A 27,461-nucleotide genomic window follows, 5' to 3' on the forward strand; every position below is an offset into this window, starting at 1 on the left:
AGCCACAGATGCACCTGTGGGCAATAGAAGACATGCAATGATCATAGTTGCTTACAGAGGATGACCTGGCAGTATGAAAAGCAGTGATGAAAAAGATTTGATAACATATATCCTCAGCAGTTATCTCCTGAATGACAGACCTAGAGCAGAAAACATTTGATTGGAGGTCTTTATGCTAATGGGCCTGTCAGGAACTCGATCTATTTCAACCCAAAAGCTGGAGCGCAAATCAATAACAAGGCAGCAAATCAAATCATTATCAGACTAGAATACCAATCCTGTGAGCAGGTTAATTTTGTTCACTGGAGTGCCTGATAACAGTAATGTCAAAGAAATTACACTGGCAGAATTAACCTTGGGAAAAGAGAAAAAAACCATGGTGGTATTGGTTTAAAGCAATTGAAGCAGTGGGTGATGTAAATAAATAAAATTTAAAAACCGAAAAACCTGAGAGAGGGAGAGGGGTTAAAACAGAGATATAAGCATACATAGTGCAGGAGAATTATGGGTAACACGTACCACGACCAAGACAAATATTCTTTTTTTAAAAAAATTTATTTTAATTGGAAGCTAATTACTTTACAATATTGTGGTGGTTTTTGCCATACATTCACATTAATCAGCTATGGGTGTACAAGTGTTCCCCCTCCTGATCCTTCCTACCACCTCCCTCCCCATCCCATCCCTCCCCTCAGGGTCATCCCAGTGCACCAGCCCTAAGCACCCTGCCTCATGCATCGAACCTGGACAGGCAATCTATTTCACATATGATAATATACATGTTTCAATGCTATTCTCTCAAATCATCCCACCCTCACCTTCTCCCCAGAGTCCAAAAGTCTGTTCTCTACATCTGTGTCTCTGTTGCTGTCTCACATATAGGGTCATCATTACCATTCTTTCTAAATTCTATAAATATGCATTAATATACTGTATTGGTGTTTTTCTTTTTGACTTACTTTGCTCTGTATAATAGGCTCCAGTTTCATCCACCTCATTAGAACTGATTCAAATGTATTCTTTCTAACAGCTGAGTAATATTCCATTGTGTATATGTACCACAGCTTTCTTATCCATTCATCTGCAGATGGATATCTAGGTTGCTTCCATGTCCTGGCTATTGTAAACAGTGTTGTGATGAACATTGGGGTACATGTTATCTCTTTCAATTCTGGTTTCCTTGGTGTGTATGGCCAGCAGTGGGATTGCTGGGACATATGGCAATTCTATTTCCAGTTTTTTAAGGAATTGCCACACAGTTCTCCATAGTAGCTGTACTAGTTTGCATTCCCACAACAGTGTAAGAGGGTTCCTTTTTCTCTGCACCCTCTACAGCATTGTTTGTAGACTTTTTGATAGCAGCCATTCTGACTGGCGTGAGATGGTACCTCATTGTGGTTTTGATTTGCATTTCTCTGATAATGAGTGATGTTGAGCATCTTTTCATGTGTTTGTTAGCCATCTGTATGTCTTCTTGGAGAAATGTCTGTTTCGTTCTTTGGCCCATTTTTTGATCGGGTCATTTATTTTTCTGGAATTGAGATGCAGGAGTTGCTTGTATATTTTTGAGATTAATTCTTTGTCAGTTGCTTCATTTGCTATTATTTTCTCCTATTCTGAAGGCTATCTTTTCACCTTGCTTATAGTTTCCTTTGTTGTGCAAAAGTTTTTAAGTTTAATTAGGTCCCATTTGTTTATTTTCGCTTTTATTTCCATTACTCTGGGAGGTGAGTCATAGAGGATCCTGCTATGATTTATGTCAGAGAATGTTGTGCCTATGTTTTCTTCTAGGAGTTTTAAAGTTTCTGGTCTTACTTTTAGATCTTTAATCAATTTTGAGTTTATTTTTGTGTATGCTGTTAGAAACTATTCTAGTTTCATTCTTTTACAAGTGGTTGACCAGTTTTCCCAGCACCACTTGTTAAATAGATTATCTTTTCTCCATTGTATGTTCTTGTCTCCTTTGTCAAAGATAAGGTGTTCACAGGTGCATGGATTTATCTCTGGGCTTTCTATTTTGTTCCACTGATCTATGTTTCTGTCTTTGTGCCAGTACCATACTGTCTTGATGACTGTTGCTTTATAGTATAGTCTGAAGTCAGGCAGGTTGATTCCTCCAGTCCCATTCTTCTCTCTCAAGATTGCTTTTGCTATTCGAGGGTTTTTGTATTTCCATACAAATTGTGAAATTATTTGTTCTAGTTCTCTGAAAAATACTGTTGGTAGTTTGATAGGAATTGCATTGAATCTATAGATTGCTTTGGGTAGTATACTCATTTTCACTATATTGATTCTTCCAATCCATGAACATGGTATATTTCTCCATCTATTTGTGTCATATTTGATTTCTTTCATCAGTGTTTTATAGTTTTCTATATATAGGTCCTTTGTTTCTTTAGGTAGATTTATTTCTAAGCATTTTATTCTTTTCGTTGCAATGGTGAATGGAATTGTTTTCTTAATTTGTTTTCTCATTGTTAGTGTATAGGAATGCAAGGGATTTCTGTGTGTTAATTTTATATCCTGCAACTTTACTATATTCATTGATTAGCTCTAGTAATTTTCTGGTGGAGTCTTTAGGGTTTTCTATGTAGAGGATCATGTCATCTTCAAATAGTGAGAGTTTCTTTTCCAATCTGGATTCCTTTTCTTTCTTTTTCTGCTCTGATTGCTGTGGCTAAAACTTCCAAAACTATGTTGAATAGTAGTGGTGACAGTGGGTATCCTTGTCTTGTTCCTGACTTTAGGGGAGATGCTTTCAATTTTTCACCATTGAGGATAATGTTTTCTGTGGGTTTATCATATATGGCTTTTATTACGTTGAGGTATGTTCCTTCTATTCCTGCTTTCTGGAGGGTTTTTATCAAAAATGGATGTTGAATTTTGTCAAAGGCTTTCTCTGCATCTATTGAGATAATCATATGGTTTTTATCTTTCAATTTGTTAATGTGGTGTATCACATTGATTGATTTGCGAATACTGAAGAATCCTTGCATCCCTGAGATAAAGCCCACTTGGTTATGATGTAAGATCTTTTTAATATGTTGTTGGATTCTGTTTGCTAGAATTTTGTTAAGGATTTTTGCATCTATGTTTATCAGTGACACTGGCCTGTAGTTTTCTTTTTTTGTGGCATCTTTGTCAGGTTTTGGTATTAGGGTGATGGTGGCCTCATAGAATGAGCTTGGAAGTTTACCTTCCTCTGCAATTTTCTGGAAGAGTTTGAGTAGGATAGGTGTTAGCTCTTCTCTAAATTTTTGGTAGAATTCTGTTGTAAAGCCATTTGTTCCTGGGCTTTTGTTTGCTGGAAGATTTCTGATTGACAAATATTCTTATTTTTTATGCCCATTCAGCCTAGTGAATATTGACATTTCAGGAAGAACATGTGTTAAAGCTGACTGAAGCTATCAATCTCTTTAATCATCAGTTCAGTCGCTCAGTTGTGTCCTACTTTTTGTGACCCCATGGACTGCAGCACTTCCCTGTCCATCACCAATTCCCAGAGCTTTAATCATACTCAACATTTAAATGATAGAAACAACAGTAAAAAGTCACATTTAAATGAGTCTGAAATGCTTTAATTAATTTATAAGGAAGTGAAAAAAAAAGAATGTTTTGTATAAATCCCTTCTCTTCTTTCTTTTAAAATCATGCTACAAACGGGTGACTTAAAATAAGAGTAACAAATCCAACAATTGATAAAAAATTTGACACTCAAGGACTCTATAAATGAATAATTTTTCATCAATTTTAAGCAAGTTAAAACATTTCAGGAATTAATTCAAGGTAAATTTTTAAAAGACACATAAACAGAGTATGTGCTTGCTGAGACAAGTATATTAACAAAGCCATTCACTTAAGGAGCTGAGGTCTGAGTGAAATTTATTAAGAATAAAGAGCAATAAAAATATACTAAAAAGATACAAAAATATCTTTTTTTCTTTTCAGAGAGGCACTATCACAAGCTCCACAGACAGGATAACTGCAATTCTCTGAGGTTGTTAAGATATCCCTTGAGTAGAGACAGGGTTCCAAAACCTTTCCATTAATATGGTGGAGGAGCAATGTGGGTAGGCACAGGAGGATCTGTGAGTGTCTACCATGTGTTTCATGAAGTCCTAGCAGGTGATGGAGGGGTGATACCATCTCAGATGGCAGTCAAGAATCCAGAAGGAATTCTGCATCATGGTTTTATATGAAATGCTTGGGGATCATTCCACTGGGCCTTGAATGAGAATGGAAAAGGATACTTCTAGGGTGGATGTTTCTTGTGGGAGCAGGTCTTTGAAAACCTAGAACTGGAAGATGAGTATGTATGTGTTTGTTGGTGGGGGTGGGTGGGGCATGGGATCCTCCTCCTTTGGATCTGTGGCATGCAAAAAGAAATCCCCAAAGATACTTGTTCTCTAAATGCCACAAGACAGAGGATCTCAAATTACCAAATGTCAGACCAATACTGTCTAAGTTTTATCCTTTGCAAAAGACCTTCACATTCCTTGCCTAGAACCCCCATAATCTAATGAGGAAGCCAAAGCAGGGACAGCCTCCCTATTTTATAGACATGAAAGATGGAAGAGGGACAGGGAAGCATGAACTCTGGAGTCATTCACCCTAGGTTCAAATTCTGGTTTTTGGTCTTACAACCAAGGGCAAGTTACTTAACTTTGTTGAATTTTTTATAGCATCTTAATATATCTCTGGCACTGCACAAGGGGATACTTAGAATCAGTTTCAAATCATCCCCATTTTCTTGGTCTCATGAATAAAGGAGGCAAAATCTTATTTTTTATGGTTGTTAACTTGGAACTGTTTGGCCTCCTTAGTGTCCCTTGTACTGTGTAATGCTGAACAGTACTGATCCTAGGCTGACTAATGACAAAAACCATCAGGAGCTACTACATGAATACTTGAATATAAAACAGGTCATAGCTGAAATCAAGTAGAAGGGACTATATGGTCAAGGTTTTAGGAAAAAAAAACAACAACACGGTAAGGCCTATTTCCAAGAGAAGAGCAATAGTATATGCAAGTGAAAACATGCACAATACTTAAGAACAAAGAACAAGAACTTTGAAGTAAGGCAGTATGGGTATAAATCCCAGTTCTTTCACTTATTGATTTGTAAATAAATTACTCCTTATTAAAAAAAAAAATTAGACTTATCCCGAACTGACAATGTCCCAGTGTTTACAGCTGACCCTATGAGTCCACCACATGGGGGAAACACACAGAGTATTTTGGGCAGGGACACTCTTAATACCTACAATGGATATATAATGCCACAACTGATTCCAGGATGAGTTTCAGGACAGTAAATAAAGCTGTCTGGCAAATTTCTTCATGAAGCTTTTTTCTATCATGAGATACTAAGTCACACGCTTTGTTCTGACATTTTTATTTCGGGAGAAAGTTTAAGGAAAAAAGAATATTTCTCACAGAAGACACTGAACATATAGAGCAGAAGATACAAAAATAGGAAGAAAACTATTTTTAGAATAAACTAAACATACTTCATTTCCATGCAGAGAATGAAGCTTCAGGTCAGATTTGAATTCAAGAAAGAAAATTATGTTGGATTTTTGAGAGAACATAAATCAGCCTAAAATGCTGAATAGACAGTAAAGGGAAAACCACTAGAGGCTGAAAAATATAGCATTGTAAGATACTGGGGAACAGTTAACTTTCACTCTGAACCTTTGCTTAAGTCACAGCAAGGATGACTACTGCTTAAAGAGTCTCCTGAATAGAACATTTATTACAAAGAATGTGTTTTGGAAGAGTTGTAACCTATACTCCTAAGTCAGCCTCAGAGAAATGCCTTAACCTGTGATAACAGAGTACTTTTAATGATTGTATGGATATGAAGAATCACACGTCATCTAGAGACAACTCACAAGAAGACCCATTTCTGCATCCCCCCATGTAGTCAAACCCTGAAGTGGAAAATTTTAGAGCTAACAGAGACTGAACAATCAGGATATAATTCACAGTTCTTATAACTGATTTGGAATACATCCTATTAGTAATATTTTAAAGGAACTATTTTACGGGGTAAAAAGGCAGGCTAAATTCTATGCAGAATGAGTTCACTTCTCAATCAAAAGGAAAAGGAGATAAAAAATAGGAAGCTCATCTGAAATATACTCTAATTGGAATTAGGCAAATAGTTTGAAAACTAATAACCTCAACTAAAATAATTTAAATAAAACTGAACACAACTTACAAAGTAGAAATCTCTCACAGAGAGTAACCGACAGTGATTTTATGTATATTTTTCCACACAGACAGACAGACAGACAGACACACACATATATATATACACAATAATTTGATAAAAAATGGAAAAAATTAGCAACTTTTTTTCACTTAATTTATCTTCAGTTCAGTTCAGTTCAGTTCAGTCGCTCAGTTGTGTCTGACTCTTCGCAATCCCATGAATCACAGCACGCCAGGCCTCCCTGTCCATCCCCAACTCCCAGAGTTCACTCAAACTCACATCCATTGAGTCGGTGATGCCATCCAGCCATCTCATCCTCTGTCGTCCCCTTCTCCTCCTGCCCCCAATCCCTCCCAGCATCAGAGTCTTTTCCAATGAGTCAACTCTTCGCATGAGGGGGCCAAAGTACTGGAGTTTCAGCTTTAGCATCATTCCTTCCAAAGAACACCCGGGGCTGATCTCCTTTAGAATGGACTGGTTGGATCTCCTTGCAGTCCAAGGGACTCTCAAGAGTCTTCTCCAACACCACAGTTCCAAAGCATCAATTCTTTGGCATTTAGCCTTCTTCACAGTCCAACTCTCACATCCATACATGACCACTGGAAAAACCATAGCCTTGACTAGATGGACCTTTGTTGGCAAAGTAATGTCTCTGCTTTTCAATATGCTATCTAGGTTGGTCATCTTGGATACTTATAAATGCCATCACTTCATGGCAAACAGAAGGGGAAAAAGTAGAGGCAGTGACAGATTTTTTTCTTGGGTTCCAAGATCACTGTGGATGATGACTACAGCCATGAAATCAGAAGATGCTTGCTTCTCGGAAGGAAAGCTATGACAAACCTATACAGTGTGTTAAAAATCAAAGACATCACTTTGCCAACAAAGGTCCATATAGTCCGAGCTACGGTTTATCCAGTAGTCATGTACAAATGTGAGAGCTGGACCATAAAGAAGGCTTAGAACTGAAGAATTGATGCTTTTGAATTGTGGGTGCTGGAGAAGACTCTTGAGAGTCCCTTGGACTGCAAGGAGATCAAACAAGTCAATCCTAAAAGAAATCAACCATGAATATTCACTGGAAGGACTGATGCTGAAGCTTCAATATTTTGGCTACCAGATGTGAAGAGCCAACTCATTTGAAAAGACCCTGCTGTTGGGAAATACTGAAGGCAAAGGAAGAGGGTGGCAGAGGATAAGATGGTTACATGGCATCAATGACTCAATGAACATGAACTTGAGCAACTCTGGAAGACAGAGGACAGGGAAGCCTGGCATGCTGCAGTCCAGGCATGGGGTCACAAAGTGTCAGATGCAACTTAGTGATTGAACAATAACAACAATTTATAAGTGCCAGTGTATTAACCTTATCTTGTTACTTGTAATGGTGGCAAAATATTTTATTATATGGCTAACAACTTATTTGAACTATTTCTTACTGATGGATAGCTGTGTTATTCTCAGTGTTTGACTACTTCAAACAAGGCTGAAATGAAGACTGCTCTTAAGTATGTCTAAATTTCAAAAATGAGAATTATTGATCAAAGAGGCATGCAGATAATTCCCAAAAAGCAACTAGTTTTTAATGAAATTTTTTGAAGGAAAAAAATGGGTGATCATTTTACATAAAGTGCTTCATACTCACATCCAAAATTAAAACTAAGAAATGAAAGGGTATCAACTTAGCAATAAAGAAGAAAGAAAAAAAGTAAGAACAAAAAAGCATGGTAACTAGAAAACAAAATAAAATGGCAAGAATAATCAAAATAGAAATGAAATGGCAAAAATATGGCATATATTTCTATTACAAGATAGTCTCAGATTGGATTAAAAGTAAATAGAGCATAGATGTTAAATATATAAGACATACCTAATCAAAATGAAAAAAGAACACTGAAGGTAAACAAATGGAAAATTATACCAAGTTAATAACAATAAAAAACAGTAATATTAAAAATATGGTAGTAACATTAAACAAAAGGAATTCATTTGTTATATTTTATACATTGTAATGGGATCATGGTTATGCTTTTTAAAAGTCTCTATGTCTTAGAGATACATACTGAAGTATTTACAGATTAAATGATATGATGGAATCAGAGGAGACTGTGGATGAGATGAATAGTAGGGAGGTATGAGTGAAATAAAATTGGCTATATGATGATATTGTTGAAGCTCAGTAATAGTATGGGCTTTATTACACTATTTTCTATGCTTTTGTAGATGTTTGAAATTAAAAATAACTTTTTAAAAATAATTCAATTAGAAAATAAATGACACAAGCAAAATTATATCATTAAAACTACAAGGTAACATGAATAAAAACAAAGCATTAAAATATAGAAAGCAAAACTTATAAAAATGCAAGGGGAAATTGACAAATTCATAATCAGGAAAACATCTTATAATTTATTAGCAATTGAAGGTCAAGTAGGACAGAAATAGTAAAGATATTGATTTAATCACAAAATTAGCACCCTGTATTCCCACTTATTCACACTCACATGTATTTGTGCCTGACAGAGACTCATTATTGTTCTTTTCAATGAGCCTATGACCATAGAAGGGCATGTATCTTTTTGAATTATACCTTTGTTTGGGTATATGCCCAGGGGTGGGATTGCTAGGTCATACAGTATTAATAATTCTATTTTTAGTTTTCACAGGAGCCTCTATACTGCTTTCCATAGTGGCTGTACCAACTTACATTCCCAACAACAGTGTAGGAAGGTTCCTTTTCCCCACCCCTTCTCCACCATTTGTTATTTATAAGACTTTTTAATGATGGCCATTCTGACCAATGTGAGGTGGTACCTCATTGTTGTTTTGATTTGCATTTCTCTAATAATTTGTGATGCTGAGCATCTTTTCATGCGCCTGCTGGTCATCTGTATGTCTTCTCTGGAGAAATGTCTATTATGGTCTTCTTATTTTTCAATTAGATTTTTTAATTTTATGAACTGTTTGTACATTTTGGAGATTAAGCCCTAATTTGTCACATCATTTGCAAATATTTTCTCCCATTATATAGGCTGCATTTTTTTTTAAATGGCTTCTTCTGTTGTGCAAAGGAAGTTTGATTAGGACCCATTTATTTTTGTTTTTATTTCTACTGTCTTGGGAGATTGACTTTAGAAAACATTGGTACAATTTATGTCAGAGAATGTTTTTCCCTATGTTCTCTTCTAGGAGTTTTGTGGTATCATGTCTTATGTTTAAGTCTTTAAGCCATTTTGAATTTACTTTTGTGCATGGTGTGAGGGTGTGTTCTAACCTCACTGATTTACATGCAGGTGTCCAACTTTCCTAGCACCACTTGCTGAAGCGACTGTCTTTTCCCTATTTTATATTCTTGCCTCCTTTTTGAAGATGAGTTGACTGTAGGTGTATGGGTTTATTTCTGGGTTCTCTATTCCACTGATTGGCTTGCCTGTTTTTGTATTAATACGATATTGTTTTGATTGTTGTAGCTTTGTAGTATTGTTTGAAATCTGAGGGAGGTATGTGTTTTTTTTTCCTCAGGATCACTCTAGAAATTCTGCATTTTTTATAGTTCCATATAAATTTTTGTATCATTTGTTCTAGTTCTGTGAAAAGTGTCATGGATAATTAGATAAGGAATAGCATTAAATCTGTAGATTGGTTTGGATCTGTAGATTGCTTTGGGCAATATTGCCATTTTAACAATATTAGTTCTTCTAATCCAAGAGCATGGGATATCCTTCCATTTCTTTGAGTCCTCTTTTATCACCTTTATTAATGTTTTGTCATTTCTCAGTGTATAAAACTTTTATCTCCTTGGTCAGGTTTATTCCTAGGTATTTTATTTATTTATTTTTGGGGGAGGTGCAATTTTAAAAGGTTGTATTTTTTTTTTTAACATTTCCTGATATTTCATTGTTAGTATAAATGAATGCAATCAATTCCTGAATGTTAATCTTGTATCCTGCTACTTGGCTGAATTCATTTATTAGACCTAGTAATTTTTGTGGAGTTCTTGTGTACGTGTGTTTGTCACTCAGTCGTGTCTGACTCTTTGTGACCTCAAGGATTGTAGCTCACAGGCTCCTCTGTCCATGAAATTCCCCAGGCAAGAATACTGGAATGGGTAGCCATTCCCTTCTCCAGGAGATTTTGTTGGCCCAGGGATTGAACCTGGGTTTTCCACATTGCAAGTGGATTCTTTACCATCTGAGCCACAAGGGAAGCCCTTTGAATCCTTAGGGTTTTCTATATAAAATAACATGTCTGCATAGAGTGACAATTTTACCTCTTTTCTTCCAATTTGGATACCTTTTATTTCTTTTTCTTATCTGATTGCTGTGGCTAGGATACATATTCATTTCAAATATTTGAGGAACAATCTCCAAATTGGCCATATACTAGGTTACTCTATATGCTCACACTTGATTTTTTATAATTAGAATATATTTATGTGATATTTGTACAAAATATGTTTTAAAAAATGAAAAGAAGCACTTATATGCAGTTGTGGTAGGCCTTTTAAACATATTACCTTGTTTGATATCACATAAAACAGTGAAAGTTGGAGGGAGGTTCAGCCAACTGACCCCAGACTACTGAGATGATGAGTACAGTTCAGCAGTTGCACTCAGTTCTCCTAGATGCCAGAGCCTGATCACATACCTTACTGTGCTGCCTCACACAATGCTTGATGAAGCACATTCAAGATTACCAGAGCCTTACTTTCAATTTCTCCAAAGAGAACACTTATGAGTTTAAGGACTAAAAATCAGATTTTGGTAGGGAACAGATACAGAAGAATATTCTTAAAAGGACCAAATTTTTACCTAAGTGTGTCTTTTTGACATCTAGCTTTACTAAAACATCATTTTACTCTTAAGGCTTATTCACTTTATAGGAATTTTTACAAGGATTGTACATAGTGGGGGGTTTTATTTATTATTATTTTTTAACATGATACAACTGTTCAAACTTCCTTGTGTTTGATTTTATCAGAGAACAGAGTTACTTCACTATTTCTCATGTGGGAGTCAAATAAACAGGCCACTAGTATTTATTTCTTCATATCACCAGACGTTTTCTCTATGACTTAGGGGAAGAAACACTTTCCTAAATACCCACCAGGTCCGAGGCAGCACTTCACTCAGAGAGACTGAGGACAACCTGAACAATTCTCTTTATGCAAATGCAAAGTATTTACTCACCCAATTCGTATTTTCAGCATGCCACTGAATAATTCTGGGTTATTGGAGATGATCCAGCCAATATGGATGACCAGTTCTTGCTGAATTACTGCCTCCCTCTCATCATGGGTATTACACTTGTAATAGATGATGTTCTTAATCACTCCCGGAGACAAAGGGTTAGAGATAACTTCTTCTTCATGCCCAAAGGCACCCAGAGTTACCTACAGATGGCAGAATTTTATTGTAAAAATTTCCTAGCTACTAATAGTTTGAAAAAAAAAAAAATCAAGGCTCAGGATGACTGGCAGGCTGAAATTACTCTATGCAAGCTAGGGAATTAGGTAGAATAACTGCCCCTGCTATTTATTAAAATGGCCTTCAAAGCATGACTCCCATTGGAGTTCATGATGGTTCAGTCTCGTCTAAAATACAAGGGCAGGTGAGGGTCCCAGCTAGGGGAATGAAGGTGAGTGGATAAAAGCAGGGAAGGAATATAAATAACTATTATGATAAAATTATTCTGAATGACTTCAGGACTGGAAACTCCTCAGAGAAAACAGTTTTACTTTAGTGCATAGTCTATACAATTTAGCATTTGAGAGTATGTTCTTCACTTCTTTTACAGTTTCTCGTGTGGAAGTTTTTGCTCTTTAACAATACTGTAACTTTTTCAAAGGTAGGTACAAGGACATAGTTGTAGTGAAGACGCACTTTTCCTGGCACACAGTCAGGTACCCAGTGAGTGCTGAAATACTTTTGGATGTATCTCTGGCCTGTGGAGGGGAATAAATAAGGCTGCCCACAAGCCAGAAAAATGAGAAAGCACAGAGGAAATGGCAAAGAAAATTCAAAGCCAAAAGTGCTGTTGAGGCTGGGCAAGAGGAATAAATACTCTGCTCCCCCTCTCTCCTCTTGTCTTAGTACTCTGCCACCCAAAAGAGTCTGCATGCAGAAGAGTCTGCATCCCCTCCTTCCTCATTGCCTCTCTCTTCCTTGTACAGGGCATAATTATAAGAGGCAGGAAAAAGAAGAGGATATCAAAGAGTCCTTGTGTCTTCTGACATGAGAGGAGAAAGCAGAATAGAGGTCTTCTGCCCAAATTTTGTGATGGACTAAAAACTGAGAATTGCTAGTTTATTGCAACACAAGTGGTACCAACCAGTTAGTCCAAGTGCGATTACTTTTATTAAAATGTCAGCTTGTAAAGAAAAAAACAAACAGAAGGTAAGTACATCATTGCCTCTGGAAGCAATGATGACTAAACCACTATTTCATTCCAGGGAGCTTGAGGTGATCTGAAAGTGCAGAAGTAGAAGTATAGAAGCAGTATTACTTCAGTTCTCAGGGTGGCACTTCATAAATAAGCAAATGCAAACTTGGAATGCTCCATTTTCATTTCCCTTTTTAAACAGGTTAAGATGCAGTCAGTGAATAGACTCCATACACCTGAAACAGGGCTGTCAGCCTTCCAGGTACCCAACTCTGTAACTGACTACTTCCCTGGGAGATGTGCAGGTCTGGTGGACAATAGTCCAGTCACAGCCTCAGGATAGGTTTCAAGGTGCTAGGATTTTGATCTGGAGAACAGAGTCTCAGGATCTTAGGCAGCAATCGCCCTCTAGATAGTGCACAGAATGGACATGACCAACTGTACCCTACCTAACCCCTCTCCAACTGCCAGATGCCAGTGACCTCAGAGCTCTCCAAAACCTTCTCATTCATTCATATGTCACAGAATTAACTATATTTTCAGATATACTACAGGGGCCTAAATCCAAGGAAAAATAACCTCCCAAAGCCTGTTGAGTTTTTTTAAGAGGTGGCTCAGTCCAAGGCAAAAATATAGAACTCTGTGGCTGGATCTGAGGACTGCAATGAGAAAAGCCATCCAATAACTTACTACCTGTCCCTGGTCTATTTACCTGATAAAGAAGGATGAAAATTCTTTTAGTAATTTGGAAAACAGAAAAATAACATATATGAAGAGATTTAAATTTTTTCTCAGGAGTTTTATTAGTACAATAATTTTTAGCTATTAAATATTACAGAATAGGATCACTTATTCTTTCAACATTTTAAAACTTTGATGTCAAGATGAAATAATTTCAATTTTAATGAACTAAGAGCCCTGAGATATGAACAATGGGTTGATTCCATCAAAGAGGGTTATAGTTTTTTGCATTATTAAAGCTTATTACATCCCTAGGTTAACTGTCAGGAAGACATGATAAAGCACACATATTCCCAAATAAGAGATAGAAAGCACACAGCTTTTCATTCCAATCAAATGATGATTCAGCCAAGTAATTAGAGCTTACAGAAAAGCAAAAAATGAGCAGCCATATCCCACTCCACATACCCACATGCACAGGCTCAATTCAATCTACATTCACCAAGTGCCTCTACAAGGCCATGGTGAGCACAAAGGGACGGTGTTGGACAAGACATAGGCCCTGACTTCCAGGGCTTCATCTACCCTATGAGAGACACACATTCAAATGAACCGGGATCCAGGGCAGATTGTGAGAAGTGTAACAGGCCTATTTTGAGAACCCAGAGGAGAAAGGGACTGCTAATGGTTTTCTGTGAGGAAGAGCTGGCAAGAGTTGGCTTTGGTGGGAGGGGAGAACCTAGAAGGAGAGGGGCCCAGAGGGTTAAGAATCTGGGGAGCCAATGCATTTCTAATGGGGAGAAGAGTTCTGGTGAAGTAAAAGGAGAATGTGCCCTTCACTACTCCCTATCGTTGCCCCACCTGTCCTAAGCCTGTCTGCAATGCTTTAGTAGGTGTCATACCATTTTCTTTGTCAGTATTTTCACTGATATCGCGTTAACACAGGAGCTTAAAATTAAATCTCTAAGGTGCAGCACAGATGTGCTTCTTTAAGACTAGATTTTGCTTGGGGAAGGAGCCTTCTGTAGAAATGCCTGAGCCATTGCAAATGTGGTTGTGAGAGGCCTGCGATGCTGAGGCTTGCCAGACTTAAAAGCCAGGGTCCTACCCAGAAATCTCTGTGACTGTGACCGAGAGTCTGAAAATCAGCTACTTACCTGTTTGCCCTGCACTAAAACATTAGTAATGGATGGGGCCAGGCTGTCCACTAGTTTACTTAAAAGACTTGCTGCATGGCGCACCACCGACCTGGGGGCAAAGAAGAGAGCACGCCAGAGGTTGACAAATCTAAATGAATGAATGAATGGGCCCCTGAATGGGGGGAATTAAAAAATCTGTACAATTAGGTCCTCACTTAATAATATGGATGAAACACTGACCCCAAGACACTGGACCTAACAGCTGAAGTCTTCTAGACTGTAGGACTATCCAGAATTAGGGAGGGATAGCTTCACCCTCACCTCTGCCACCAGCATTATTCCTGCCATTGACAACTTAAAAAGAAAGAAAAGGAAGCCTAACTGTCCCTTTGTCAGGGAGCAGTGTAGGAGGAGGAATTGATTATTCTGATTTTGTATTAAAAAATTTATTATTAAGACTGTCATGGGTACATGACACTATTCCTATAACCACTGTAAATCAAGTTTCCTTTGGTGCCTAGTAACCAAATCCCTGGATTAGGGAATTCACTTAGTACTCAATTTTAGGAAGTGATAACAATGAGATACCAGCGTTATTTTTTTTCCTTGCCAGAATGTTGAAGGAAGTAATTCACACTACTATTTCAACATTTCTGAAAAAGTCTTAGACTGTAAGAACGGATTTTTAAGCACAGCACATGCAATACATAAAACATTTTCCCCCCATCAAAAGTAAAAATCCATGTGGAACTTTCAGATGGAGAAAATAAAATAAAAATGTAGGTTTAAAGGTGTTTCCTTGTATTTCAGGATATCCATGGAAGTTGACCTATAAAAAACATGTTGCTTAATCTCAACATAGATGAACTAGTAGAAAATTCAGTCATATCTGATAAAGTTAGTGAAACAAAGACTTCCTACTTTTAGAGAAGCTTTCACCCACACACTATAAGACCAAAAGACATATTTAACCCTGAGAACGCAAATAAGCCCACACGTTTCAAGCAGCTGGAATTTTGACAATCTGTGCATGTTACCTGTTTCCCATGTACCAGAAAAGTAGTAATGTGTGGGGCTATAGAGGAAGAAAATTTCTGCGTAAATGCAGCCCCGTAGCGTACCGCCAACCTGGGTGTGTCAGTGGAAAGCCATAAAAGGGAAAATACAGTAAATAAAACTTCCAGGAGTTCGTTCTTTTAAACATAACAGTCAGGACTCTAAATGTTTGCTAATGACTTATCTAAAATACAAGTATTAAACATAAAGTAAAAGAAGGTTTGCTTAACCGAAGATTATAGACCAGATTTGAAATTTACTGACTGAAAAGCAACATCTATTTGTTTGCATGCCTTACTGTGCTGAGAATTTACAGCGAAAATCTGAGACTTAACCACAGGGTTATTACATAATTTCTTCTTGAGTGGAATAGTATATTTACTACAAATTAGAGTTGAAATACTGCTAAGAGATGTTTTGTCTAATCCTTTTATTTTAGAGATTAGAAAACTGAGGTTCATTGAAGTTAAGGGAGTTTCTTATGACATGATACTTTCTTGAGATTTCTTTTTTCAAAATTAGATAATAATGGGTTATTAAAAAACATATATGTATATTTACATACTATTAATTTCCAAAATGTTAGATTCTGCTAGTAAAACTGTTAGAGTTGCTTCAAAGATGCAGAGGGCATGCGTTTAGGCATACCTACCCCACTGTGAATGTAAACAATCTTACCTCAACTTACCTAAGTTTTCCTTAGTCTCTGGGAAGAGACTACCTCTGCAGGACATATCAGTTACTTTTTATGCAGTAACTACAATCATTAGGATTCATTAAACTTAAGCCATGAGAGAACTATCTTGTAAGTATATTATACTTTGCTTGTGTTTAAACGAAACACTGGTCTCTTCATGACCCTCTATAACAACAAGTTTTCAAAATACAAATTAGAACCTAAAGCACCTTGCTGGAACAGAGGAGGTGCAGGATAGGAAAAAGTCATTAGAACATTATGCCAGTGCATCCTCTCCAGGTTCTATTCCTACAGATGTCTTTACTCCCAGACATGCTTTTAATATCTTGGGAGAGTCAAGATAAAATGCAATGTAGGCAGATCCTTAGAATCTCACAGTACTGCAACCTTGGAACTTAAAAGGAAATATTAGAATGACTAGCCACCTTTAACACTAGTCCATTATCTTTAGGATACTGAATATGATAACACAATTAAAATAACATAATGACAAGGACGCTAATACGAACCAAAGTTTTTTGCTGCCAGCTCTTCTATAGACTCTCTCAATGTGATCAGAAACAGTACCTAGACATTGGATAATAGAGTCTTTGTTGAAAAAAGCTTTAGTTAAGTGCATAACATTAATTCTCCTTAAAAAACCTGACATAATTAAACATGTAACCCAAATATATAGTGTGAATGTCCCCAGCCCTTGTTACAATGTAGCTTGAGTATATGATTTTGATAAATATTTTATTTCTTGAAATTCATTGTTTTCTTAATATATAATCAATATATTTAACAAATAAAAATGTTATTTTAATTTACTACAAAAAATTAAAAAAACAGAATATGGCAAACTGAACAAAATACTGTAGACTCTGAATATATATAACTTCATTTGTTTGTTCAAAAAAATGTTGTGATGATTCTGTATATGATCAGAAACCAAACAAGGGTAAAGAACAGAATCTTTATCTTTTTACCCTGAACTTATTTTTATAGCTTTATAGCAAGTTGGATAAAATTATATTCAGATTCTGCAGATGCTTGTGATTTTTAATATATAAAGTTTCACAGATTTAAAACATGTAAAGTCTTTTAAATATCTAAGTAACAGATGAATATTATTACCAAGCTTAAAAAATGGTTTGAAAAATAATTCTCTTGACATTTTCATTATAAACTATTTTATATAAACTGTTTTATTTTAAAGCACCACTAAAATACACGTGTACATGCTAAGTTTACCCTTCAGTCATGTCCGACTCTTTGCAACCCTACAGGCTATAGCCCATCAGGCTCCTCTGTCCATGGGATTCTCCAGGCAAGAATACAGGAGTAGGTTGCCATGCCCTCCTCTAGGGGATCTTCCCGACCCAAGAATCGAACTGGAATCTCTTATGTCTCCTGCATTGGCAAGCGGGTTCTTTTACCACGACTGTCACCTGGGAAGCCTACTACTAAAATAACCATTCTGAATTCTAAGTTCCTAATGAAATGTCTGCTTTTTAATGATCCCTTTGTTTTAAAGTATAAATTCTGATAAATGTCCTCAATATAACTGGGATCCTTTTTACACTTTGAGTTTCAAGATTAATTAGGAACAGAAAAGATTCTATTTGAAATTTGCTTAGAGTTCTTCTGTCTTCATTAAATTAAAAAACTAAAATTGTATAATACTCAAGAAAGTTGTCTCTTAGCTACAATAATGTAAAAACTAAGTAAACCTTAGTTTCTTTATCTGAATTGTTTATCTGAATAAACAATTATGTTTAGTTCACTACCAGAACTATAAATCTTATTAATTACATTGCTGTATAGAATATCAACTCAATTTCTAATTCTAACCAAATCAATATGCCTCACTGGACAGAGGACTTTCAGATGAGCCAAAAATTTTGGGTAGTTAGATATTAAATACTTGAAATGTATCCTACATTATTCTGTATTATAAAATGCCAGAAGTAGACCATGATGTAGACAGAATTCAAAGATTCCTTAGAGTAGTGACTCAACATATGATTGTAGATTTCAGGGGTAACTGGGTTTCAGCCTTAATGCACAGTGGACACAAACACAATTAAAAATGACTTATTTTCGTAAACAGTCTTGACAGTGCAATTCTATTAAATGCCATGTTCCATTCCAAATGGCTGCTGCAGACCATGAAGGAGCTAATTCTTATGGCTATAATGATTCAGCATTGTTCTTAGACACATACAGAAAATAAAAGTGGAAATATAAACTGTCAATAAACAACTATGGAGTCATCAGAGGCTAACAGTCACAGGCAGAATCCAGGCTCCAACACCACTGAGATAATCAGACAAACAAGCATTACTGCATGAAAGCAATTCAGGAGTTCATACATCAAACTGTCTATTCCATTCTAGGGGTACGAATGAACATTTTCCTTTTAAAAAACTTTTAACTTTTAAAAATTATAAAAGGAAGGTTTACTAGGAAGAAAATAACTTGTAACAGTTTAGTGCATGTTCATTATGCATTTTTGATATATGTTCAAAAATAGGGAAGTCTTTTTATTTAAAATGTTCTCTCAGTTAGATACTCTTACCTTCCTTTGTGATGAAGTTGGGGCCTTCTCTTTTGAGCAGTATACCCAGTAGGATGGCTTGGCTAGCCAGACAACTACAGTCCTGAAAATATAAATCACTGTGAGTAACTGGAATGAAATGGGTACAAAAATTACCACAGGGAGTAAAACTAATCATGAAACCTCATGATGCAAAGAGGAAATATTCTGCTATGCAACTGAGAAAAGATAAAACGTCACTGATATATTACCAGGCATAAGATGACATTATACAACTATTTTTAGCTATCTTGGAAACAGTGGGTAGACAAGCAGGCTTCCTGGGGTAGTAGAATTTAATAATCAAATTTTCCAGGAAATAAGTAATGAATAGAAAATATGTTATCTATAAGCTAATACAGGTGACACTGATGCTGTCACCCTCTGAAAGATTTGGCCAAGTCACTTATCTGCTCCTTTCTTGACTTTACTTGTTGTTACCGACTCATTGTGGAGAGGAGGATGAAAGAAGAGGACATGTGTAGGCTGCTTATCATATGTTTTGTTTTATGCCTATTATATCATATTCATGCTTATATAGATTTATAGGTAGTAACGATCAATCACAAGAACTGAATTGATATCTGGCAGGCTATATATTTGGCCTATTCAAATTTGGATAGTCCAATAAAATGTCAATGTATTCATAGCTCTACCATTAAATTTATATTTCTTTTGATAGGTACTATACATCCTGTCCTCCTCTAAAATGCAAATAACCTCAGGGATGGGATAATACTAGGTTGCTAACCTAATATTCATATGGATGTAGTTACAGGATTGCTTTCTTCAGTGACTGGAGAGACTCAAAGCAAGCATGACCTAAACGCTGAGATAGGAGAGAAGGCCCAGATTGGGAAAAGAAGAGAAAGGGCACTGAAAGAGAAGTCTGAGATCCCCAAAGCAACTATGCTTCCTTAATGGGCTATTTAATACTTTCATACACAAGACAACCCATTTTAAGCATCTTAAAGACATTCATGCTAATATTAGACCATGAGAACTACTTCTCATTACTGCCTCAGTTACAGACAGGCCATCTACTTCCAGGCTAGTTGCTACCTTCTCTGGGAGGACAAAAAGAAATATGGTTTGCCCCTGGCAGTTCCTGCTCTGTCAACCTCACTCAGGGTCATGTGGGAATTGCATCTTCCTCACATTCAGTTTTTGAAGAATTTCATGGGTGGGTTTGTTTCTCCATTCAGTCATGGTAACATCTGGCTTCTGTTCCTGTTCAGGGGCATTGGAGGTGCTGCTTTGTCGTTTGACTTTTGAATGTTTGGGAACTTCTAATTCCTCAAAACTCTTAAATTCTGGAAGCCTAGAATTTAAAAGAAAAAGTTTCATATTTCCTGCATTCCTAATGAAATCTCAAGAAACACAATAAATAACCTAAAGGAACTTACTCTTCTATTTCACTGATTCGTAAGAAGTCAAGTTGTTCAACCACAGCTCCAGATATTAGTGTCTGAAATGCGATTGAGAAAAGATTCACAACTCTTAAATTTATCAAGCAATAACGTTATGATTTATGCACATACTATTCTGTAAGTATACAATACTTAAAAAAAGTTTACTTAAAAAATAAACATGATTGTTAAGTAATTTCTTAAAATGAACATTCTAAAATCAGATAGATTTTCACATACAACAAACCCCCCTGAAATAGAACATAAACATCAAGCTACAAGTTAATGAGTTATAATAAATAGCAGAATCAGATGAACTGTTTTTTCTTTCTATCCTCTTATTTATAAGTTCAATTAAAAACTCAGAACTTATTAAAGTGCTAAAAGACAAAAATTTGATGCTTAAAAAAGCCATGAAATATTAAAACTATATTCAGAAAATATAATGTGAAATTACTCTTTGGATTTGGCTACCATAATATATTTCAAGGCTATTCTATGATAAGATACTGCCAAATCTCCATTTTTCAGGATCATGAAGTTATTGATTATCTAGGCCAGTGCTTCTCTATATTCTGGCAAGCAATATTTGGTCATTTTATATCCCATTGTGTGTGTGTTAGTTGCTCAGTCATGTCCGACTCTTTCTGTCAATGGTATTCTCCAGGCAAGAATACTGGAGTGGGTTGCCATGCCCTCCTCCAGGGTATCTTCCTGACCCAGGGATTGAACCCAGGTCTGCCTGCATTGTCGACAGATTCTTTACCATTTGAGCTACCAGAGAACCCCTTGAGCAAACTAAATGAGGCCAAACTTGAACATAATAGTTGCTTATCAGTGGTTCATGTATAAATGAATGATAACCCACAATGATTTTTAGCACTGTCACTTCTGATGAATTGTCGAGTGAGAAATATACTGACAAGGAAACAAGCCATAAATTGTTACTTTAAAAATAAGGTAATTCTTTAATCAAAACTGTGTTACATATATTACTTTCTCTATTTTCTCCTGTTCCTTTCAAATGTGAAGCAACAGGATTTAGGGAATGTTACTCTTGTTGGCTAACCTCCAGAGTTGTGCTGCCTTCTCTTCCACTGAAAATTCATAAAGTAGGTGATCAACAAATATCCACTACAAATGGCAGAATGAACATGTTACCAATCATACTAAAGCCTCCTTGCAGAGTCTGAATGAGAAAGGCCAAATATGCAACTAATTTGCACATTTTTATGTGGCCCAGCCACAGTAAGGGTCTGAGAGGAAAGTCTGTGCCTGGGCAGAGGGCAGTACAAAGCAAAACTAAAGTCTACAGAGTGGTATTTCCTAAGATGCAGACTTACCCCTTGAACATCTTGCTCTATAGTTAACTAATTTGTTAGACAAATATTTACTGAACACATATATGCCAAGCACTAGGCTAGGTATTAAGGATATAGCATGGACAAAATACACTTAATACACAGTAATTCAATTCATAAAGTAAATGCTACTCTGAATTAACAGATAAGTTGTAGATTTCATTAATAGTCTGTAGAGTTTTTGATTTTAAAAATTTAGTTGGTTGGAGAGGCTCCTAAATTATTTTTTTAAAAACTGAATTACAGTTGTAAAATATTATATGTTAGAGGCATACAATGCAGTGATTCATAATTTTTAAAGGTTATACTCCACGTGTAGGTATTATAAAATCTTGGCTAGTTTTATAAAAAAGCTATTGCAATTATTTTGCTGGGGATTAATAATTTAGTTCTGATGGTAATTAAATAACTTACTATTGACAAATATATATGTCAAATGCAATACAATATTCAAAAATGATATTCAATTATATCCCCCAAGACCCTCTCCAACTGAACATACCACCAAAGACTGTACTCCATCCCATTATTCTGAATCCTTATCTGGCCTTATCTTTGGTTTTGCTCTCCTACTAAAATAAGTCTCATGAGATCAGGAACTCTGCATATTTTTTTTCAGCATTATATCTCCATTGCCTAGAGAGGTCACTCAGTAAGTATTTGTCGAATCAAGGAACCAATATTTACATATTTCTTACAGAGAGAACAGTAGTGAGCAGAATACTCTGGGAATGCAGAGATGAGTAAAGCCTGGACTGATAAAGAGTTTGCAATCCACACAGGGAAGCAGGCACAAGAAATTAGTTCTACCTAAAATAAGAGCTATAGCAGAGCTCAAGGAAAATGCCACAGAAACACACTGGAAGGAGAAATTAATTCCAGACTTGGAGACTTCACTAAAGAGATGAGATTGATCTAAGTTATAAAATTAAAGTATGACTTAAAAGGAAAAAAAGAAAAAAAGCAGTTCTAGAATAGAATAATAGCATGAACAGGGGAAAAAATAAATCACATTAAAGATTTGGAAAGTACTCAGTACTCTTGGAGTGGAAATCAGGACTGAGAATTAGCTGCATGAAGACATGTCCTGAGTGATGAAGCTAGGAAGTGATGCTGAGGCCCAGTGATGAGAGAGACTATAGATCATGGGCTGAAGACATCTGAAAGAGCCTTAAATAAAGGCCCAGAGAAGTATACAGGTGTCATTTCCATTTCTTATACTAAAGAGAAGATAAAGGCTAGTTTGAGGGTATGAAGGGTTGTTTAATGGGTATAGTGTTTCGGTTTTACAAGACAAAAAGAGGCTTTTTCTCTAGTTAAGACTGTACTCAAGGGTTTAGTGCACAGCAGAGAGCAGAAGATATAAAGATTAAATAATAATTTAAGTGACTCATAAATGAATTGATTAAAAATTGGAAAGCTGTCATTTATGTCCAAGATGTAGATACGAACAAAGGCTTTACTGCTTAGTGATGAGAAGCTGTTATCCATTGCTCCAACTTTCAAAGTGCAGTGTTGCACAAACTCATGGTCTAGCATCTATGCTGTTAGGATTAAGCCACTTGTGTTGCCTATGTGAAAATAATCTGTACTGTTGTAAATACCCTATACAATCTAATAAGGTACCATTTCGCTGTCTTCTGAATCTGCATTGGTAGAAAGCAACAACTGAGAGATGTTTCTGATACTGTACAGAACAGTGCAACACCCCCGGCTCCTTAACCCAACCCTGCTCTCAGGACATGGAAGCAAAATGTACATCCTTTAAGCAGAAGGCCAGATGTTTATTTTCTGGGAACCTGAAAAACCCAGAAGAAAAAAACACCCAGATATTGGCACCTGGGTTTTCCCCAGCAAAAATGGTCCTTGCCCCTAGCCCACCTTATGAGTAAATTCACCATGACAATGATCCTTGTTCCCAAACACACAGCTTCCAATAAATTTTTTATTCTTTCACTCTTAAAAATAAAGGGATAGCTGACAAATGACTCCAACATGAAAGACTGAGCCCCCTGAAAACAGAGAAAAGAAACCTGAAAGAGATAATGTACAAAGGAAAGATTTCCAAAGCTATCCTGTTAATATTCTTAGAAGGATAAGACAAAATATAATATTCAGAAAAAAAGGACAAGATACTACGAAAGAGAAAATTAAAAACAAGATAGCTAAAATACAAAAATCAGCAGAGGAGCTACATGCTAAATATCAAGGAAATTGTCCCAGAAAGCATTACACACAAAAAGACAAAACAGAAAATAATGGGAAAAGATAAAAACTTAGATAAAAATCAATTGAGTATACAAAACACAAGCAATGGTGAATGAGAATGTAAACATGCCATTTACCAGGTTACTTACATAGGTCCCTCTTTATAAATTTTCCTCTTTCTTACTCAATACTGTGCACCTACCACATAAAAGACTATGAATGATCACAACTTTTTAATGGAAATAAGACATTTAAGCCCATAATGGACTACAATTTGGATAGTTTATGTTAATGGTCATAAAAGGATATTAAAAAAGAAAAGTATCCTCTCTGGACTGAGTGATTCTGCAGAACTTGCCTTTAATGCTCAGTAAGACTTCAAAGCCCAGTGATGTTGAAAGAAAGGAGGCTACTCCAGGCAGAGGAAATGGAGTGAGCAGAAAGGGGCAGAACCTCAAAAAGCTGAGAACACAGTAATTAAGCTGTATTGGCTGAAGCAGAAAGAATGTTTAGCAGGAGATAATTGTAGGCAGAGAGGCTGCTATGGCTCACAGGAACCACAAAGGGATTCTGTTATTTAGGAGCTGTGAACATAAAGCTGTAAAATCTGAATGGAACAAGCATTATCTCCAGGTTGGTGTCACTGTGGGGTAGGGAAAAGAGCACTGGCCCATGGAGTCAAAGAACCTGAGATTATACAGGTCACTTCACCACTCTGGCCTCCAGCTTTCTCAGATGCAAAAGTGAGGTAAGAGATGACCTTTTAAAGTCTAAAATTCTGATGGGAAACCAGTGCAATTGCTCAAGCATCAGACTGGAAGGATCAGATACACAGGGTGGTGACAACGGGAATAGGAAGGTAGACAGAGAATAAAACATTCAGACAAAAGCCTTACAAAGAATATAATTAAGAAACATAGTTGATTCTAAGGATTAATTGTGCTGGAAAAAGAAACACTGAAATTCAGAAGACTACCTGTAGACGATCAACATGAACTTTGACTCCTCCAATCATTCCTTTCTTAAAAGCTGCCAGCATATCTAATATGGGATTGAATCGGCTACCTCTGAAAAATATAAACAGATAAAATGTGCATATTAACAACAGAATGAGAAATTAATAATCTAGTACTAAGTGCCTTTTATATATGCAAACCACTCTGTTACATGCTGAGATGGATATAAAAATGCAAGGAGGCCCTGCTTCCAAAGGGTTCACAGTAATAATGGCAGTGAGATGCATGCACCTTAATTCTTTCATCAACGTACCTTATATTGTCTTCCCGGATGAGAACAAGGAAAAGTGGACGTCCATGCATTTTCCAGTATTGCTTAATAAACTGGAGTGCATTCTATTAAAACATAAGAATGAGGTAGGATGTGATGGCATAGTATCTGAGTTGATCAGGATGCTTAACCATTAGTGGCAAAGAGCCAACAAAACTCTTACATATCCAGATAATTTCACAAACTCTGGATAAGACTACTTAGGGGTAGAAATGTTCTAATAACACTCAAGTTAAGCTAGAAATCATTTTGACTTTAAACTTTGTTCTTACAAATAATCAGATCACCAGATCACACATGTCTTAAAGTTGCCTTATTTGCTTTTTTTTTTTTTTTTTTTGAGGCCTAACAAATACAGTTCAGAGTGGTCTCAGGGACGGAAAATCAACCCAAGGTTATCATCCAGAAGATTTCATTCTCACTCCACAATTTACATTACAGTAGGTAAAAGAGCTTGGGCTGAACTATATATATCATCAAAAACATGAAGAGTTCTTTATTTGACTCAATTTCTATTATCATCATTATCACATCAAACATATACATAACATTTCACTATGCACCAGGCACTATTCTGAGGGCTCTGCATATATTAACTCCTAATCCTCAGGACAGTCCTATTCAGTTACACAGATGAGAAAACAGGAACACAGAGAAGTTAACTGATTTGCCCAAGATTACACAGCTGGTAAACAGAGGAATCAAGATTTTAACAAGTAAATCTGGCTCCAGACTTCATGCTCTAGGCCATGACTCTAAGCTTCTCTACTCTGCAAATGAAAAAGGGAATGTAGGAGATTTTAACTGACTGGGTATTATGAGTTAGGGGAGGTTTTATTTGAAATTCTTCATAAATAAAATCATTTTGCTAACTCAACTTTGTTCAAAAAGAGACAAATTTACTGTTATATGAACCTGGTTTCCAAAACAGTTCCCCCTCTGCTTTCACAATATATATACATATATATCCTTTTATTCCATTTGTAGAAGGTAGAGCAAATAAAGTCATACAACTTTGTATAAAACAGAATACATCTATTATTCTAAGGCTGCAAGTAGTTTAACTCCCCAAAACTATGCAGATGATGTTTAACTTTCATATTTGATACTGTATTAATCCAGTAGCATAGGCCCAGGAGCACTTCATTTAACATACGATAGAATCAGCAGAAACAAAATCATCCCCTTCAATAAAAGGCTACCTTTATGTCATCTATCAGCAGTAAAACATCTTGAGACATGTAGAAATCACTAAGGTCAAAGATGATAGGGTAACAAACCACAGTCTTTCCTAGAATGCGATAAATCTGTAAGTGATAGTAAAAAAAAGTCATATATCCATCCATACATATATATGAAACAGACGAAAGGCTAGTCTTAAAATACTAGTCTTAAAAATTAAAACTGATGTTTATTCTGAATAAGCAAATAATCTTATAAAATCTATATAATATCAAGAAATTTTAGTTTCTTAATTGAATCAGTATGCTGATAAAGTAGTTCACCTCTATTGTAATGGAAAAAATCTGAGTAAACACTACTACAATCAGATATCTTACTATGCTTAGAAGTAACAGTGAGATGTGTATTTATTTTTAGAAGAGTTCACGAAAGCATACAAAACTAATTATTTACTTGTAGAAAATAATAATTGAGATAATTAGCACAAGTATGATGAAATGTGCAAATGGATGCACAACAGGTCAAACATCATTCTAGTCTGTGGTATTACAATCTGAAGACTGCTCTATAAGGAAATTTCATGAGCACCTTTGATGTACCAAGGCAGCCAATAGGTCTATCTGGCCTTCCGCAGAGTCCTAATTTTTCATTGATACCCAGATGGAAATAAGCCTGTAAGACACAAATACGTAAATCAGAGCCAGACAAAAATTAATGCTTTTTGTTTTTTTGCCCCACCTCGACTACTGCCCTGCTAATTTCTGATTTTTCCAAAGAGGTCAGGGAAACTTTATTCAACAGACTTGCAGGAAAATAAGACAGCCAATGACATCAACTTAGATTCTGGGGCACTGGGAGATTTGAGAGTGAAATGTTTGAGATCCATTTAGCAATATTCTAAAATTCAGCACTGTTCTTATATTATCATGTCATAAATTTACAACTTGCTTGGCTCTACCTGATTCACACAAGAACACAGAGACAAATGCTTCCTATGTGATAAAACTTTTCACTATTTAAAGGTTAAAAAATCAGGGCCACATAACTTCTACTAGATTTCTATCTTCAATTATTTCCTACCAACAAGAAAATATCTTCATTGCTTTTTCTGATTATATGAATTTTATGAAAAATTTAATCCATATCCTACAAGGGAATGGTCCTGTTACTCTCACAACAGGCAACAACTCGTTCACTTTGGTATGTGTTAAAAGGAGTGTAATTTATTGTTTGATCCCTAAGAAACACTGGAAGTATAAAATATG

General features: G+C 36.1%; 1 protein-coding gene across 5 annotated transcripts in view; it reads right to left on the reverse strand.

Moving 5' to 3' along the window:
- The window catches only part of PHKB (phosphorylase kinase regulatory subunit beta), a 231,683-nt gene that overhangs the window by 19,434 nt on the left and 184,788 nt on the right, over positions 1-27,461 (reverse strand). For 3 of the 5 annotated variants that reach the window (XM_018061966.1, XM_018061968.1, XM_018061970.1), the window contains 10 exons: positions 26,785-26,868; positions 26,217-26,321; positions 24,997-25,079; positions 24,704-24,794; positions 20,156-20,217; positions 19,908-20,070; positions 18,732-18,813; positions 16,681-16,738; positions 15,456-15,546; positions 11,407-11,609 (listed from right to left, as the gene is read on the reverse strand). In XM_018061966.1, coding sequence (XP_017917455.1) covers positions 11,407-11,609; positions 15,456-15,546; positions 16,681-16,738; positions 18,732-18,813; positions 19,908-20,070; positions 20,156-20,217; positions 24,704-24,794; positions 24,997-25,079; positions 26,217-26,321; positions 26,785-26,868 — 1,022 coding nt within the window. Of the gene's footprint in view, positions 1-11,406; positions 11,610-14,436; positions 14,528-15,455; positions 15,547-16,680; positions 16,739-18,731; positions 18,814-19,907; positions 20,071-20,155; positions 20,218-24,703; positions 24,795-24,996; positions 25,080-26,216; positions 26,322-26,784; positions 26,869-27,461 lie in introns of all 5 variants that reach the window. The other 2 variants (XM_018061969.1, XM_018061967.1) reach the window with 1 other exon arrangement.

The sequence above is a fragment of the Capra hircus genome, chromosome 18, assembly GCF_001704415.2.
Source record: "Capra hircus breed San Clemente chromosome 18, ASM170441v1, whole genome shotgun sequence".
Classification (NCBI taxonomy): domain Eukaryota; kingdom Metazoa; phylum Chordata; class Mammalia; order Artiodactyla; family Bovidae; genus Capra; species Capra hircus.